The sequence below is a fragment of the Calliphora vicina genome, chromosome 5 (genome assembly GCF_958450345.1).
Source record: "Calliphora vicina chromosome 5, idCalVici1.1, whole genome shotgun sequence".
Lineage (NCBI taxonomy): Eukaryota > Metazoa > Arthropoda > Insecta > Diptera > Calliphoridae > Calliphora > Calliphora vicina.
Genome location: NC_088784.1, coordinates 90,765,047 through 90,783,374, shown reverse-complemented (window position 1 = coordinate 90,783,374; position 18,328 = coordinate 90,765,047). Strand labels below are relative to the sequence as shown.

At 33.2% G+C, this 18,328-nt stretch overlaps 2 protein-coding genes across 2 annotated transcripts in view; both read right to left on the bottom strand.

Moving 5' to 3' along the window:
• ITP (ion transport peptide) overlaps nt 1-808 on the bottom strand; it is a 101,412-nt gene extending 100,604 nt beyond the window's left edge. The window contains exon 1 of the mRNA XM_065513264.1: nt 682-808. Coding sequence (XP_065369336.1) covers nt 682-684 — 3 coding nt within the window. The 5' untranslated portion in view covers nt 685-808. The remainder of the gene's footprint in view (nt 1-681) is intronic.
• A 9,519-nt stretch (nt 809-10,327) lies between these two features.
• eEFSec (eukaryotic translation elongation factor, selenocysteine-specific) lies at nt 10,328-18,234 on the bottom strand. The gene is made up of 4 exons (XM_065512958.1): nt 17,937-18,234; nt 17,509-17,877; nt 15,565-16,494; nt 10,328-10,791 (listed from the first exon to the last, which is right to left on the bottom strand). Exons 1-4 carry the CDS (start codon nt 18,205-18,207, stop codon nt 10,328-10,330), a joined length of 2,034 nt encoding a protein of 677 aa, XP_065369030.1. The 5' UTR covers nt 18,208-18,234.
• Between the last annotated feature and the right edge of the window lie 94 nt (nt 18,235-18,328).

Here is an 18,328-nt window from a genome sequence, read left to right as displayed (position 1 = left end):
TATAATAAGAACCCGTCATAACTTGCTGCCACATGTGGCATTTAAAAAGGTTAAAACAACCTTGTAATGTAGAAAACAATTTTTAAAATACTAATTTATAATCCATAGAAAACACTATTGTCCAATTCACAATCAGTGTAATAGCGTTGTATCGTTGTATGTCGTAATTTTTTTTATTAAAGTTTTGTTTCGAAAAATTTTTTTGGAAAATATTTATGACATACAACAAAACTACGCTACGACACCGATTGTGAATTGGACAAATGATTATTAGATATTGTTGGGAGGAATTGTCCCAGTATAAATGTCACTATAGCACGTCTTTCGTATTCAATATTCCAAAGTCAATTCTTAAAAATGTGTGGCAACGCGATAATATTTTAAAACAATTTTCTAAGAAATATTTATTTGTTTTTTTTATGAAAATCTATAGTTTCTTAAAACTTTTAAAATGTTGAATAATTTTGCCAACTTTTTAAAATATTCAAATTTGAATACAGAGATGACTAGGGAGATTATTAAATTTTGAAATTTGAATATTTTAGCAAGAACTTTAGCAAAGTTTTCTTAAGAAAATTCAAATAATGTTTAGTATAAAGCAAAAGTTAGTCTTTAACTTTGTGTATTTTAAGATAAAATGTTAATTTTGCAGATATGAAAAATTATTGTTAAATAACTTACCATTTTAATGGAGTTTAGAGTAGTTTATTAAACACAGAAAAACTTTAAGAAGTTGTAGGTTGACAAAGATGTTTTCCTTAGTTGGAATTCAGTTGAGTTCTTTACGTAGCTAGAGCTGATAACGTTATGATAATTCTCATGAATTTGCTGAAATATTTATACTTCCGCGAGCTGCAAAAATGTAAAAGAAATAATATCAGAGCAGAGCAACAAGTTGACAACGAAACAATTGAAATTTAACAATACATAATAACAGTTATAACCCTATCAAACGAATATATTGCCCACCTCCGTATATTCTTTTCTGTTATTTAGAAAATTAGCGATAAAACAGCCAGCCATACAATATCTCTATGATTATGAAAACATTTGAAACTAACTAACAAATATCAAAATAAATAAACAAATATCTATCCTATCCTATCCTTTTTTCAAAGGCAAAGTTATATAAATAACACATCAATGTAGCACAAATACGAGTACATTGGATTATTGTCATTATTTGTACAAAAAAAAAGAAGCGATTATCATCAATGACTCTGATGGTGATGATAATAATAATACTAAACTCATGCTATTCCTAAAAGTATGCAATGATTGTATTAAAACTTTACACACAATTTCCTGTGTATGTGTGTGTCAAATAACCAATACGAATGTTTTTAACTTGAATAGAAGTAGTGGCTTTAGTAAATTACAATTATTGCGCGCATTTCTTAAGGGGTGTAAGTAATTGTTGTTTTCTTTTTGAATGGGTTATGCAGATGATTAGAAACTAAAAATTTTACTTGGCGAACGTTCGTTTGTTGTTTTTTTTATTATTTGCCTTTCGCCATATGCATTGATAATGAAAAGAATTGCAATTGTTTGGCATTTCATTATTTGTAAAATGAATTCGCTGCGGTTTTATATCTTAATTCAATATTAAGTATGTACTTGCAAGGGTAACCTAAATAATCCTTTCATTCGTACGCAGTTAATTTTTATACCCTTTACCTTCGTGAGAAGTGTATATGTATATAAGTTTGTCATTCTGTTTGTAATTTCTACAATATAATTTTCCGACCCTATAAAGTATATATATTCTGGATCCTTATAGATAGCGGAGTCGATTAAGCCATGTCCGTCTGTCTGTCTGTTGAAATCAACTTTCCGAAGCCCCCAAATAACTTACATACACGATTCATACATCATTAAAATCAGTCCACAAATGTCTAAGATACAACCTCGATTTTTGACCTCTATCTGGATTACTAAATATTAAAAAAAAAAATTTAAAATTTAAAAAAAATAAAAATTTAAAAAAACAATTCGAAAATATTTTTTTCCAAAAAATTAAAAAAAAATAAAAATTTAAAAAAACAATTCGAAAATATTTTTTTCCAAAAAATTAAAAAAAAAATAAATATTGAAAAAACAAAAAAAAAATATAAATTTAAAAAAAAACAACTTTGGAAAAAAAATAAATATTGAAAAAACAAAAAAAAATTAAAATTTAAAAAAACAATTCGAAAAATTTTTTTTACAAAAAATTAAAAAACAAATTTGGAAAAAAATTGTTTACCTAAAAATATTCAAAATTTTTATTTTGAAGTATAATTTGGTGAATGGTATATAAGATTCGGCACAGCCGAATATAGCTTGTTTAATAAAAAACAAGTAAGAGTGCTATATTCGGCTGTGCCGAATCTTATATACCCTTCACCAAATTATACTTCAAAATTTTAAATATTTTTAAGTAAACAAAATTTAATTTTTTTTCCAGTTGTTTTTTCATTTTTTGGAAAAAAAATTTTTCGAATTTTTTTTTTTAAATTTTAAATATTTTTTTTTTAAAATTTTAAATATTTTTTTTTTAAATTTAAAAATTTTTTTTTTTATTTATTTTTTTTTGTTTTTTAAATTTTTTTCCGATTTTGACCCATTGTAGGTCCATCTTACTATGGTCTTATATACGTCGTTGCAAATGTCTTTGAAATATCTATCATTTGATATCCATATTGTCTATATTAATGTCTTAGTAATCCAGATATAGGTCAAAAATAGGTCAAAAATCGAGGTTGTCTTGGTTTTTTCCTCATATCTAAGCCATTTGTGGACCATTTTGCTAATTTTAAATAGCAAAATTCTCGAAAGCATGTCTGACAGAATTATTGAAGATTTGGATCCCGAAGATATCTGGGATCTTCAGAAAATTGATTTCAACAGACAGACAGACAGACGGACATGGCTTAATCGACTCCGAAATGAAAAATGTAGAAATTACAAACGGAATGACAAACTTATATATACCCTTCTCACTAAGGTGAAGGGTATAAAAAAACGTACAAAACCTAATTTTGTTAAAAGAAAAAGACCACACAACTTTAACAATAGGTGTGTTCGCGTACTTTCCAGTAAAAAATATCCAGTAACTTTATTTCAGAGAGTAAAAATAAATTACTTTCAATCTGAAAAATAACCAAAAATGCAACAATTTGTAAAAATAAGTTGCATTTTATTATAAATCAATTTAAAACGTTTGTTTTCTGTTATTTTACTTCTTTACTTTGAATAACTTGTAAATTGTATTAATTTTCAACTTTAGTCTTGTTTCCATTTGCAACCATATGTTAAACATAGATTTTATGTTGATATTTTTTACTGGACAAAAAATGTCATGTTCTCTATCTACGAACTGTCACTTTTAAAACTCTCTTGCTCTCTCGTTAAAAGTTTTTAAAAATAAACGAACGGAATCCCGTAACTTCCAGTGATAATTTGTACAAATTATTACAAATTATCAAGTACGCGAACACAACTAATACTTGATGACAGTAAACAATTCAAACACATTTAGAATTTGTTAAAACCAAAATCGTTCAAAACGACGATTTTTTATTGCCTCCTAATTTTCCATTTAAAGTTTTTATTTCCAATCAATATTACATGTGACAGAATCACATTTTGTTCGAACAGGCAGTCCATCTCCGTTTAAAATCTACCACAGTTTTGGACACCTTTTCTCTATAAAATGTTCTGCGGTTTATGGGCTGGCGGCGTCATCCGGTCGTACTTCTTCGAAAACGAGGTCGGCCAAGCAGTTACCGTGAATGGTGTTCGCTATCGAAAGATGATAACGGACTTCCTGTGGCCAGAAATTGAGGATATGGACCTGGACGATATGTGGTTCCAACAGGATGGTGCCACTAGACACACAGCCAACGAAACAATGGCTATTTTGCGCGAGAAATTCAATGGTCGTGTTATCTCACGTCGTGGCGAGGTTAATTGGCCGCCACGATCATGTGATTTGACAACGTTGGATTTCTTTCTTTGGGGATACTTAAAAGAATAAGTGTACGTCAATAAACCAAGAACAAATTCAAGAGCTAAAGGATGAGATAATTCGGCACATTAACCGCATTGAACCTCAATTAAGTCTCAGAGTCATTGAAAATATGGACCATCGGATAGAAGTATGCCAATTCACACATAATTGTCATAGATCTTTCTATCATAATAAAAAATATTAAGATAATTCTCAGAAAACTTGTTGTTTTATTTACAATTAACATCGTGCGTTTTGATTCGACGATTAATATATTTTACTCTCAGTTACGCCACTAATTCTACCCTAAGTTTTTGTTGAACTTTTTCCTGGCATATTTTAAATTTGTTTGTGCATATTTAAACTTGGTGATGACATATTTTGGTATATTTTTCTTAATGTTTTACGAGTTTCAATTGCGTTTAATAACTTCACTTTAACAAATAATCCAAGTATTTACATACTTATTTCGCATAAACTCAGATTTGGAGTAACAAATTCTGGGATTCATTTAATAGTAGCATTCCAAACACGAAATATTCAATCACTTTTTTCTATAAAAAAAATCCAGCTGTAAACCTGTGATAACTTTAATAACAGTTTTTGAATATGGGGGTTAAAATCAAATTAAATAACAGTCTTAATAACAGTGTTATTATACATATATTTAATTAAATAATAAATAACTTTAAAAATATAAACTTAAAAATTTAATTATTGTTCAAATTAACGATGATGCTTGCCAGGTTTAACAAATACTGGAATAATAATTGGATGTACTCTTACAGGCGCGGGGTGGACCGGTTGTGGAGGTGGATGGACAGGACGGGGAGGTGGATGAACAGGTCGTGGAGGTGGATGTACAGGCCGCGGAGGTGGATGAACAGGTCGTGGAGGTGGATGAACAGGTCGTGGAGGTGGATGAACAGGTCGTGGAGGTGGATGGACGGGCTGTACTTGGATTGGTATGATGATTTGTCTTGGAGGTGGCGGTGGCGGTGGCGGCGGTGGTGGATGTACAGGTTGTACTTGCACTGGCTGGTATACTATTTGTGGTGCAGGCTGGTATACTACTTGAGGTGCAGGCTGGTATACTGCTTGAGGTGCAGGAGCAGCTTGACCACCATGACCACCCTTTTTCCTAAAAGACGGTGTAGCCCTTGTGTATGCGATGAGTAAAAGGAAAACCTTTAAAATCTTTCTATAATCCATATTTTGAAATGTACTGGCGTCTTTTAAATCCCGTATAAAACTAACTTGTTTAAATCGATAGAAATGGCTTTTATATTACAAATGTGAAATTAAAAATCTTCTTAAAAATTTCCAGCTTAATTAGTAATCGATAATTGAGTAATTATTCTAATATTTTTTTTTAATGTATTTTCGTATATAATTTTTTAATGAGTTACATTTAGTTCTAGAGTTTTAATTCATGTATTGACTTCTGTTTATACAATGTTTGGGAGATAAACTGTCTAAATAAGCCGGCAATTTCAATAGAAAAAAATTAAAAATAAAACGTGAATATAAATATTATTCATGTGCATTATGGTCAGTTGTTATGACCCTTTTGCAATTTTTTCAAATATCCAAAATTCCTGAAGTTTTAGTCGGCATAGAATATGAAAGTGTTTAGCTTTCTTCTTTTCTCTTAAATTTAAGATCATTAATCGCTAATTACACTTAGAAATTGGACTCTAAAGCCACTAAAGTCATAAAAAAAATAATTTTGAGAGAAAACAATGGAATATAGACAATTGTTTGAAAGCAATATGTTGTCTCTTATTTTTTCGGGATTTTTTCGTTTTTTGGCTATAATATCCATAATAGGGGCGGGGTTATCGGAACCCTTTACAAGATAATTAAGAACTTATTGGGCCATCAAAAATAGGTTACTATATTTTGATATCGAGTATGCGATTTGAGAATTTTGCCCTAAAGTTGAATTTTATATAAAAAATAAGCATTTTTGAATGGACCTGATCCCGTCGGTATCAAAAACTATTAATGTTTTTTTCATTTAAAATATTTGGCGTAAAGTTAGCTTTTCAAAAAGTAAAAATTCATTATACATCCTCTTAGAAATTTTTTAGATAAATTAAAAAGAATAAAAGTACTTTTTTCCCAAAAAAATTGCGAAAAATCGCCTTTTTAATTTTTTTAAATTCAAATGCATGTAACTTTGGACTCAGCCATGATTTTTAAACACTTCATTCTTTATTTGATATATAGATCTATTGTTAATCCTATAAAAGAAAAATGGATAAAATCGGGGACTATTTGGAACTGCGGTCACCAAAAAACTGGAGTAGAGTGGGTAAAAATTTTGAAAATTAAATTTTCAAATGCGAATATCTCCTAAACTATAAGAGATAATTGATAGCTACGAGGTTTTATGTAGTGCTCGACGAGGAGATTCTACATGTGTAATTTTTTTTAAATAGGAACACAAACGAAGAAATAGGATCATTTTTAAAATTGAACATACCCGAGGTGTCCTAATTTGGGGACCCCTGGCCCTGCTCCTGGTGGGCTCATGAAGTCAATTCAAAACTTAAACTCGACTAAACTTCCTCTTTGCGCATGTGAAATTTCATTCAAATCGGCGTAAGCGTTTAGAAGTTACAGATTTATTTCCATCTTTTTTTATTCTCATACCACTGTGCGACATAGTGAAAATGTGAAATCAAAAGAGAATTGAACAGACTTGCCAGTACAAGCAAGTGTGTACCCCACTTCTTTCTTTTTGCCTCTCTCTCTTGCCTGTGTAAAAGCAGACTAAGAGGATTTTTGAATACATTGTTTTGCAAAACGATTTGACTGCATCCTAAGATAGGATCCTTTTGCTCCCACCAAATACAGAGAATTACCTTAGCGCCATGGATATTTGGCGATACGATCTTAAGCATCGGGTTATTGTAATTGATCCATTTTTCATCGCAAGGTCTCTCGGCTTCAATTCGTATGAAACTCAATTTCCCTGCTTTTCGATGAATCCTGCTGCTTGCAAACGTTTTGAAATTGCTGATTGAGTAGCTGCCAATGATTTTGCAAGCTCTTGTTGAGTTTGACAATAATCTTCATGGAGTAATGTCTCCAAATCTTTGTCTTCCGTGTCAAAATCATCACTTGACCGCACAAACCATATCCCGCACGTTGAAACCGATGGAACAAATGCCTATGTAATTCAATGGCGTCTTCGACATTGTCATCATCTTACGCCTCAATTGAACCCCCCCCCCCATCACTACAGCAACACTACAGCGTTTGTAGTCCATCCATATTGTAGTATATCCATATTGAAGAAATGATTTGGAGACTTAACTCCTGGAATGGAGAGTAAATTAACTCTAGTCTGCTAAGATTCAACGGATACAAAGTTCTCAGAAAAGACCGCACATGAAGAAACGGTACACAGTGGGAGAACTAATAAAAAAAGTGGAAATAAATCTGTAACTTCTAAACGAATAGCCCGATTTTAATAAAAATGTCCCATGGCTATAGTTTAAGTTTTAAATTGGGCTTATAACACCAAGGGTGGTCGAGCCACAATCGGGTATATCAAAAATTAAAAAAGATGCCAACATTGCTTTAGCCATATATTATCTCTTATAGATTACGAGTTATTCGCATTTGAAAAGTAAAATTAAATTTGTTTACCTACCTTAGTCTGCTTTTTTCCTAATAACGGATCCAATTCTTTCCCGATCGGATAGCAAACAAAAATTTGGTGCCAAATTTTGGGGCATTGTGGCTCGGCCTCCCCTTGGTGTTATAAGCCCAAATTCAAAACTTAAACTTATCAATAGCTCCTCTATAGCCATGGGAAATTTTATTAAAATCGTTCAATACGTTTAGAAGTTACAGATTTATTTCCACTTTTTATTTCAGTTCCCCCACTGTGCGGTAGAGGTAGAGCTCTTTCTCTCGATCTGAAAACTAGAGACTACATAATATTTCGGCCAGTTAGGGGGAAACAGAGTTAGAGCACTATAATGTCTATATTCCATCAGTAATCAGCTGTAACACAGGCTAACGTCCCGACATAATTGGATGGTGATACCTTTAAGTCTTGGGGAGGACCAGAGAGTAGCATCGCTTGCGGAACAGATTGCACACGATTTTGAATGAGGGACATCAGGGATTAGCGCTAGTTTGCCAGATATCATAACGGTTAAAAGCACAACTTGGCGTGACCATGGATCAGACCATTTTGGTCTAGAGACCCAACGATTTTATCATCTCTGAATGCCAAATTTACATCAGACACCCGAAAATCTTACATTTTACTTTTTAAAGCCTGCACAAATCACACACAAATTGCGAAATATTAATCAGGTCCTCAAAGCTGCCAGATTGCAGCCTTAAGAACCGCCACAGACTGTCTTCAAATAACCTACGAACACTACCATCATGAGGAGACTAAGGTCATGTTAAAATAACAGTTCCTTCTGGGATGTTGCCGGAGAAGTAGTGTTCTATAGCTAAAACGAAAAGTTGACTTTACGAACTTTCGACATTTTTCGTTTTTTAAAAAGTCGACTTTTCGAACTTTCGACTATTTTCGACTTTCCGACTATTTTCGACTTCTTTCAACTTTTTACCATTTCTTGTAAAAAATGTTTAGCAATAAAAATGGAATTTATCAAGGCGATAATAGTTAGAAGAATGTTGTAAGAATTTTGTGTAGAAAAAAGGTTTGTCTGCTTTTACACAGGGCAAGTTTTCTTGCGCAAGTCTAGAGTTTATAGGAGAGAGAGGCAAGAAGAAAGATTCTCTTTTGTTTTCTCATTTTCACTATGGCGTCTATTAGGTTTTGACATATGAAATTGAACACAGACTTGCTGTGTGTAAACAGTCGAGCAAGTTTAAAAGGGAATCGAAGAGACTTGCTTCAAGTAAACTTGCTGTGTAAAAGCTGACTTTATTTTATAAACATTTATTTATTAGTTACATACATACAGTGTTTGCGGCTCATGGAATCAACCAATTTCTATGCAAACGTCCTTGTCAATGTCAAATAACTCTTCCTGGATTTGTTCCCATAATTCGTTTTTATTTTTACTGAAACCCTCTAGCTTCCTCTTGAGCACTCGCCAAAGGTGTTTCATTGAGTTAAGGTCCGGTGACTGCGAAGGCCATTCCATAAGAGGTACTTTGTTGACAGCAAACCAGTATTTTTTTTGCCAATTTTGAGGAGTGCTTCTGACTATTGTCCTGCTGAAACTCCCATCTGAAGGGTATCCCTTCCTCAGAAAATGGAAGCATTAAGCTTTGCAATATATTTACGTAGTCCTGAATGCATATTTCGTTCTTTATCCAATATACTGGACCGACACCAGATGAGGAGAAACACCCTCATATCATGATGGATCCACCGCCTTGTTTTACGGTCTTCTTGGTGTATTTTGGATCATATGCCTTACTGTCTGGGCGCCTAACATAATATTTCCCATCGGATCCAAACAAATTTATCTTTGTTTCGTATGACCACAGCCCAAGAAGAACGTAAATACCCCATATCATGATGGCGGTGGATCCATCATGATATGGGGGTGTTTCTCCTCTTCTTTATCCAACAATGTAATGTGGACGTTTACCCGCCTTGTTTTACGGCCTTCTTGGTGTATTTTGGGTCATATGCCTTATTGTCTGGGCGCCTAACATAATATTTCCCATCGGATCCAAACAAATTTATCTTTGTTTCGTATGACCACAGCCCAAGAAGAACGTAAACACCCCATATCATGATGGCGGTGGATCCATCATGGTGTTTCTCCTCTTCTGGTGTCGATTGTTCGAATAATCGACTTATAGAACACTACGGAGAAGTCATCTAAACGTCAACATTACATTGTTGGAAGCTAGCCCGAGGGTAGCATATATTAGTCAAGAAGCCGTATATGTATTAGTCAACCGCTTATGATAAGTATCCTAAGACATCCCTACATATTTAAATGTCCTACTTCAATCTGTTCTGTGGATTTATGAACTCATCCTGTCGAAGTAGCACAATTCCTTGGTCATGATCTCTATCTCCAGGACCCCCAGATTAAATATAGTAAAATATTAACAATTTTGCAAAATATTGCATTTTTTCTATAAAGAATCAGTTGCATAAGTAATTATTTTTGGCTCGTTTAAGTTTAATTATGTAAACTAATAAAACAAATAAACCTATAGTTTAAAATATCATAAATTTTCAATACTTTATAAACTTTGAGATTTAAACACAATTTTTGGTGGAAAATATGGTAAATATTTATTAGTGATCACATATTATATGTATAATAAAATAATAAATACATTTTTAGATTTAAACTTATTTAATTAATGTTAAAATTTATGATGATGATGCTTGCCAGGCTTAGCAATGACTGGTTTAATAATCACCGGCTTTACGATAATAACTGGTTTCACTTTTATAGGCGCGGGTTTTGGAGGTGGATGCACGGGTTTTGGAGGTGGGTGCACGGGTTTTGGAGGTGGATGAACAGGTTTTGGAGGTGGATGAACAGGTTTTGGAGGTGGATGCACGGGTTTCGGAGGTGGATGAACAGGTTTTGGAGGTGGATGAACAGGTTTTGGAGGTGGATGAACGGGTTTTGGAGGTGGATGAGCCGGTTGTGGACGTGCTTGAACGGTTTTTACTATCACTGGCTGTATGACTACTTGTCTTGGAGGTGGATGAGCAGGTTGTGCTCGCACCGCCTGACCACCTCCTTTCTTAGATGTCGGTGTTGCCCATGTACAGGCGATGAGTAACAGCAAAACGTTTAAAATCTTTATATAATTCATATCTTTAAATGTTGTGTTGATATGGCCACGTTTAAATTCCGTATAGAACTAACTTACTTAAATCGATTGGAATGGCTTTTATATTGTAGATGTGAATTTAAAAATATTCTTTAAAATTTCCATCTTAATTAGTATTCGCTAATTGTATAATTGTTCGAATAGTTTATACAATACAATTCGTATATAATTTCTTTAATAAGTTACATTTAATTCTAGATTTTTAATTCATGTATAGAGGTACATACATATCTAAACAGTATTATATACATACAATTATTTGGGGATGAACATTCGAAAGAAACCGGCAAATAGCAAGAAAAATAATAAAAACGTGAATATAATTTTATTCATGTATGTACATTAGGGTAATAAGATTTTAAAATTTTTGCAAATATCCAAAATACAATTAAAACTTTTTTTCACGCCTATTAACTGAAAGGGCAACACTACACCTGTCACTGCTCAGTTCACGACATGGTGTTGGCCGATTGGAGATTGAAAGTACAATCTGCGCATCCACCTCCAAGACAATTAAAACTTTTTTTCTCGCCTCTTAACTGAAAGGGCAACGCTACTCCTGTCACTGCTCATGTCACTGATCCTGTCACTGCTCCTGTCACTGCTCAGTTCACGACATGGTATTGACCGATTGGAGATTGAAAGTGCGAGAGTTTGTGAAAGCCATAGGCATCTCATATGGCACAGTGGTTTAAATTTTTTTAATGATCAGTTGGGTATAAGAAAAATGGATACCGCGTTTGCTCACAATCGATTGCGTTTGTGCAATCGTGTGACAACTTCGAAGGAGTGTTTGGCGTTGTTCAATCCCATTATAGACGAGTTTTGAAGCCGTTTCGTAACCACGGACGAAACGTGGATCCACCACAGCACACCAGAGGCCAAACAGCAGTCAAAACAGTTGGATTCTGGGGATGAATCGGTTATCAAATGCCTATTTTGATAAACTCGACAAATCCTATATTTTCGTTTTCAGCGTTTGAAGTTCATTTTTAATATGTTAACTTAAAAGATCGATTTTTATTATCAATAAATTATTGACCATATTTTGAGATCCAAACAAGATATAACCCTAATATATATATGAGCAACTCACTATCGAAACTACATACGTATTCCCTCTTCTTGGGTAATTCCCAAATACTGTACGAAGTTTTACGTATGTTAACTTAAATTTATGTGTAATTTAATTTTAAAAAATATATAAATATTTTTATATTTTCCTTAATCGTGCCAAAAGAACATTTAACTCTTAAATTATTTCTGGTTTCAGTGTTTTTGTTTTCATTTCTCTATACTTTAGATTAATAAATTTAATATTTTCTCATATTATTAAATGTGCTTAGAATATCTAATTGATTTTGGCTTAAAGTACTCGTATTCTAAATAATTGTATTCTATTTTTTATTTAATTTTTTATTGGTAAGTTATAACCGCTGTGATGACATAATTCTCTACATGGGTGTGTGTTCTGTTTACAACTTTCCATTTCACAGACTTAATAAAAATGGTTTTAACAAGTTTTTTTTTTCTCTTTCAACACCAGAATATTAATTTATAGACAAACGTCTTAATATTAAACAGTTTTAAAACTATTAACTGCTGTCAAATGTGTTTAAATTAGACAAGTGTTACATTTGTTACAATTAATTCAAACACACGCTTTTGGCTAATGGTATGCTGACAGTGATTCAATTACTCAAGTATGCCCTATCAAATTCGGAATAATTAAGAGCCAGTTTAAACTGGCTAACTTTTCCCAACTTTTGTAAACCTTTCGCATGTTAGTTTCCAGAGCTCTACACTGTTCATATCTTTAATTGTCCCAGTAGATTCATAACCCCCTGTCTATACCTGTCAAATTTTTATCATGATAAACTTCAAAATGGTTGTCAAGATAAAAAATTATTACGTAGAGTCTCTATTTAATAGTATTATTGCTTCGTTATGACAAAATTGTTAGTGCTTTTGCTCAGACAACTTTGTCTTGACAACAAACGTCATTAATTGTTATGATAAATATTTGTCAAGTATAGACAGGGGGTTATTGCTTCGTTATGACAAAATTGTTAGTGCTTTTGCTCAGACAACTTTATCTTGACAACAAACGTCATTAATTGTTATGATAAATTAGGTTAGAATTTTTCTTTTATATATATCGGCTGACTATTCTTAGAGATATTCTGTTAAAATATTGGGTGTATGACTTAAAACTGTGGGATTTTTAAAAATGTTTTGAAACATTTGTACAATATAAATTTATTCAAAGTATTAGCCATTGTTAGCTATGACATTTTCCCATCTTTCTGGCAATATATGATTTCGAGCCAAAAGAAATGCTCATCGTTTGAGACCAAGAACGAATCAGGCCAATATCGGATACTCTGTTCCAAAGTGAAGCGTATCCCAGAGAAAGCGTTCTGCATCAACCGAAATAAATATTATTGGGACGGGGAAAGGTCTAACTATAAGGTGGACGGGGCAAAACTTCCCAACCACTTCATTCTAAATACTTTACAACAGGTATTGCATAATGTGGTCGAGCGTTGTCATGATGGAATATTACGGTTTCATGTCTGTCCGCATATACTGGACGTTTTTCGGCAAATGTTCGCTTCAATCGAATCAGTTGCGTTCGGTACAGGTTCCATGTGACGATAAAGGTCTGGACTATAAGGTGGGTGAGGCAAAACTTCCCAACCACTTCATTCTAAATAGTTTTTAACAGGTATATGTGGCCGAGCGTTATTATGATGGAATATTTCATGACTGGTCGCATATACTGGACGTTTTTCGGCAAATGCTCGCTTCAAACGAATCAGTTGCGTTCGGTACAGGTTCCCTGAGATTGTCTGGCCAGATTTCAGGTGCTCATAATATATAGCACCCTTTTGATCCTACCAAAACAAAGCATTACCTTAGCGCCATGCATATTTGGATTTGGTGTTGATTTGGCTGGTTGGCCGGGCTTCATGTACGATCTCTTACGCTTCGAATTATCGTAATGAATCCATTTTTCAGCGCCTAGTAATGATTCGGCTTCCCAGCTTTTGAATGAATCCTGCTGCTCGCAAACGTTTTGAAATTGCTGCTGCAATGATTTTGCAAGTTCTTGTTGAGTTTTACAACACTCTTGATGGCTAGCATGGGCGATCTTTGTCTTCCGTGTCAAAATCACCACTTCTGAACCGAACAATCATCTCTCGCATGTTGAAGCCGATGGAACACATTCACCATAAGCTTTGGTGAGCAATTGGTGTGCTTCAGTGGGACTTATGTTCAAAATAAAGTAAAGCAAAACTTCCCGCATTTGACGCTTTGTTGGCACAAAATTCAAGAGTATCGGGCTCTATGGTGTTTTCAACAGACAGATGGACGCACATAGCTAGATCGTCTTAGAATTTTAAGTCCACGACTTTTTGAATTGTTCTGCGTCATTTAGTTTGAGCTTGACAGTCATTGATAGCAGACTACCTCGTGACTTGAGGAGAAATTGGAATATTTTTGAAATTATTTTTGGCGGAAAAAAACCAGGCTAAGCTTGCTAAATACTATGGGAACTTTGCACCATCAATTTCAAAATAGTGGTTGTGGCCGCACAAGAACGGAAGATTCCGAACATTCTGAAGTCCCAGTTGAGGTTTCTACAACGAAACAATTGAAAAAATAACGATATGGTGTTGGCCGATTGGAGATTGAAAGTGCGAGAGATTGTGGAAGCCATAGGTATCTCACATAACTCAGTGGTTTCAATTTTGAATGAAATGGGTATGAGAAAGCTTTCCGCAAGATGGCTGCCCCGATTGCTCAGAATCGGGTGCAAAAAGGATACACACATGTGCAGTTTCCATGGCAAAAGACCATGTATTAGTCTACGAAATGCTCCCTCTTCCGCCTATTCTCCGGATTTAGCCCCGAATGACCATTTCTTGTTTCAAAATCTGAGGAAATGTCTCGGCGGAAAGTGTTTTGAATATATATTTTAAATATTTTTATTTAAACAAAATTAATGTTTTTTAAAATGTTTTGAAAAAAAAAATTTAAAAACTTTTTTCTAAATTTTTTTTAAATTTATTCCAATTTTTTTAAATTTTTTTTAAATTATTTTTTTTTTTAATTTCTGGAAAAATAAATTATGACAAAAAAAATTTTGCTGAAAAAAAAATTGGGTTAAAAAAAATGTTGACCCATTGTAGGTCCAACTTACTATATATAGCCTTATATACATCTTTGCAATGGACTTTGAAATATCTATCATCAGATATCCATATTGTCTATATTAATGACTTAGTGACCCAGATATACATAGATCCAAAATAGGTAAAAAATCGAGGTTGTCCCGGTTTTTTCCTTATATCTCTTTCGAATAGCATATTGATGTATGAATCATGTATGTAAGTTATTTGGGGGCAACGGAAATTTGATTTCAACATACAGACGGACATGAATCCAGAATATATATACTTTGTGGGGTCGCAAATAAAAAATGTAGAAATTACAAACGGAATGACAAACTTATTATACCCTTGTTTCATTAAAAAAAAGCAAGGACTTTTTGATAGCCCACAAAAGCGTATTTTTATACCCTACACAACCATAATGGGGAGGGTATTGGGTTAGTGCTGATGTTTGTAACATGCAAAAATATTGTCCTAACACCAACCTTAAAAAAAACATTTTTGAAATTGTTTTCTAAACATATTTTTTACCAAATGAATCATACAACTAATGGTGCAGAATAAAACAAAAACACAAACCTATATACTGTATTATTCCCAGATCTTTATTAAAAATATATTTCTTAAATTTAAGTATAACACAGACATCACTCAAACGTCCTTCCTTTAACAGTGCCAAAGTTGTATCCTTAAGAGGATCAGCGAATGTTATTTTCACTTTTGAAGTTTGACCGAAGGTGCTTTCAACACGACCACATTCTCCCGTAGAAAGCTCAATTTGTTTTCCTATATACAACTGACGATTGGATTCTTTCTTGAATAAATTTTGTACAATCAACTCCTGAGAATTAACTAAACGTTGAACCGTGCCTTGTTTCAGTTTATTTTTATATATTTTAAATAATTTCATTTGTTCCTTTGCGTAATGCATCGATGTGGTGTGCCATTGGATTTTGCCCCAGAAAGCCAAACGGCATGAGCTTGTGTGTACATCTAAATCTAATTTTGAGGCAATTAGAATGGAATCTGTTGCTGTTAGTATGGGTTTTTCAAACTCTAGCAGAGCCCAGATGACATAGCTGGTTTCATGTTTCGGTTTTGCCTCCAACTCCTCAATAAATTCGTATTCCTTAAGCACATCAAAGTTTTCAGTCATATCATTACCCTTGAACAGAGTTAAATGCGCCATAACAGTTTCATGTCCAACACTTATGTGAAGTTTTGTTTTCGATTTAATGGCAAATTTGTAGTATTGTATGTGTTGCAGTTGTATAACAGCTGCATATATTGGTTGCAAGTATCCTATTTGGCATATAACGCCACGTTCCATAAGTTTTGCATTAAATTGCGTTACACATACTCCAACACGATCGCCCATTTCAGCTTTTTGTACGGGCTGACGAAACATTTGCATTGATTTTATTTTACGTTGTTCTTTTATCAGAGGCAACTCGATGTTGTCATTAACATTTACGCATCCCTGCACTATGGTACCAGTACATATTGTACCTGTATAAATAAGGATATTGTTTATGTAATACATTTGTGGTTTGAGATGACATTATGATAGTGATGATGATTTATTTTGCTTGTTTCATTTACACAACAACAGATAATTTTTGTATCTCAACATAAAATTCGAAAACTTCCCGCGGTTATTAAAAAGAATTTATATCATGTTCCATATTTAATACAATTTTTTTTTTTAATTTGCCCAGACAGTAGATTTTGAGGAAGTTTTTTTAATTCTATTATAAGATATGGGTATAGCTTCGAATTAAGTAATTAAGTTTAAATCTTAATTCATAATTACACATTTCAGCAATTCATTTCATATAATAATTCCCAACATAAAAAATTCGAAATAGCTTTAGTGATAGAGAATTGTATATGGAGTCGATACACTCCGATTTTTCAAATAAAAATACAACAAATCATATGTCTGATATCTATTTTGTTGTTGCAAGAGTTAGGTTTTTGACAATTTCGTCTCGTCTCTATGTTTACCCTAGAATTCATTAATTGTTGAATTAATTCAAAAATTGTATTTGTTTTGCTTTTAATTAACAATTTACAAAATTAATTGCCAAAAACTGGTTTTTTGAAAAGTTGGCTACCGATTCGAAACAGTTAAAAAGTAACGGCAAGGCTAATTTGGATTATTTCGGTAACAGTATCGGTAATTGAAATTATTTTGCTGTTATGTCGGTAAAGGTAATTTAGAGGTAACAGTAGCTAGCGGTAGCCAAACCTTACTTTTTTTATAATAGATTTATTTTATTTTGATAAAATCAAAACCAAACCCGAGGCCAAATATATATTATTCTACTCATCGATTCGGAAATGTGTGGCAATATAATATCAAGATAAGTTTAAAAATGTTTTTCTTATCATAAAAATTATAAATTTACCAAACTTTTTTAACTGACTTGTAATATCGTAGAATCAGTGGTGCCCTATGTTATATTATTTAATTAAAACCAAATGAATATGAAAATATTTTAACAGTAACAAAATACATACCTTGCCCCTTAATCGAAAAACAATGATCAACGTACATAAGTAAAGGTTTCTCCACCTCACGTTGTGGCAGAAAGGCACTTTTCTTTATACCTTCCAATAACTCGCTTATTCCCTCACCATTTAAAGCTGACACGGCATATAAAGGAAAACTATCGCCAAATCTGGTAGCTGATAAAGTTTTCCGTAGTTTGGTTTCCAACTTTTTAAGTTGCGCCACCTTCTGTGTGGCCTCTAATAAATCCACTTTATTAACAACTACTATCAGCTTACGTTGCAGCAGTTCACCAATAACGATACATTCAGCTGTTTGGGTTTGTATGCCTTTTTGAGCATCAATAACCAAAATCATTAGATCTATAATTTGGGCGCCTAAAAAATTATAGTTAAGTTAGAGATAAATGTCTAGAAAATATTTATTTAACACTTACCTCCTATAATTGTTCGTATCAAACTGGCATGACCCGGGCAGTCTACAAACGTAAATTGTAGTTTTTCTATGCAGGAATTGGTTTGTTGTATGTGGGCCGGTGCTTCTATTTGTAAAGCACTGAAGCCCAAGTCCAGCGTAATACCCCTCTCTTTTGATTGGGGATTTTTATCGAAAGCTGCTGTACTAGAAATGGAACTTAGAACTTTGGCCAATGAAGTTTTACCGGAATCCACATGACCCAACAGACCAATATTAAAATTTATTATCATTTTTTCTAGTATTTTAACAAGTACCAATACTCCCAGCTACTAATTTAAAACTCACAGCTGACCGGCGAATTTAATATTAGGTGGTGTCCATTCTACAAGTACAATATTTACAAAAACTACT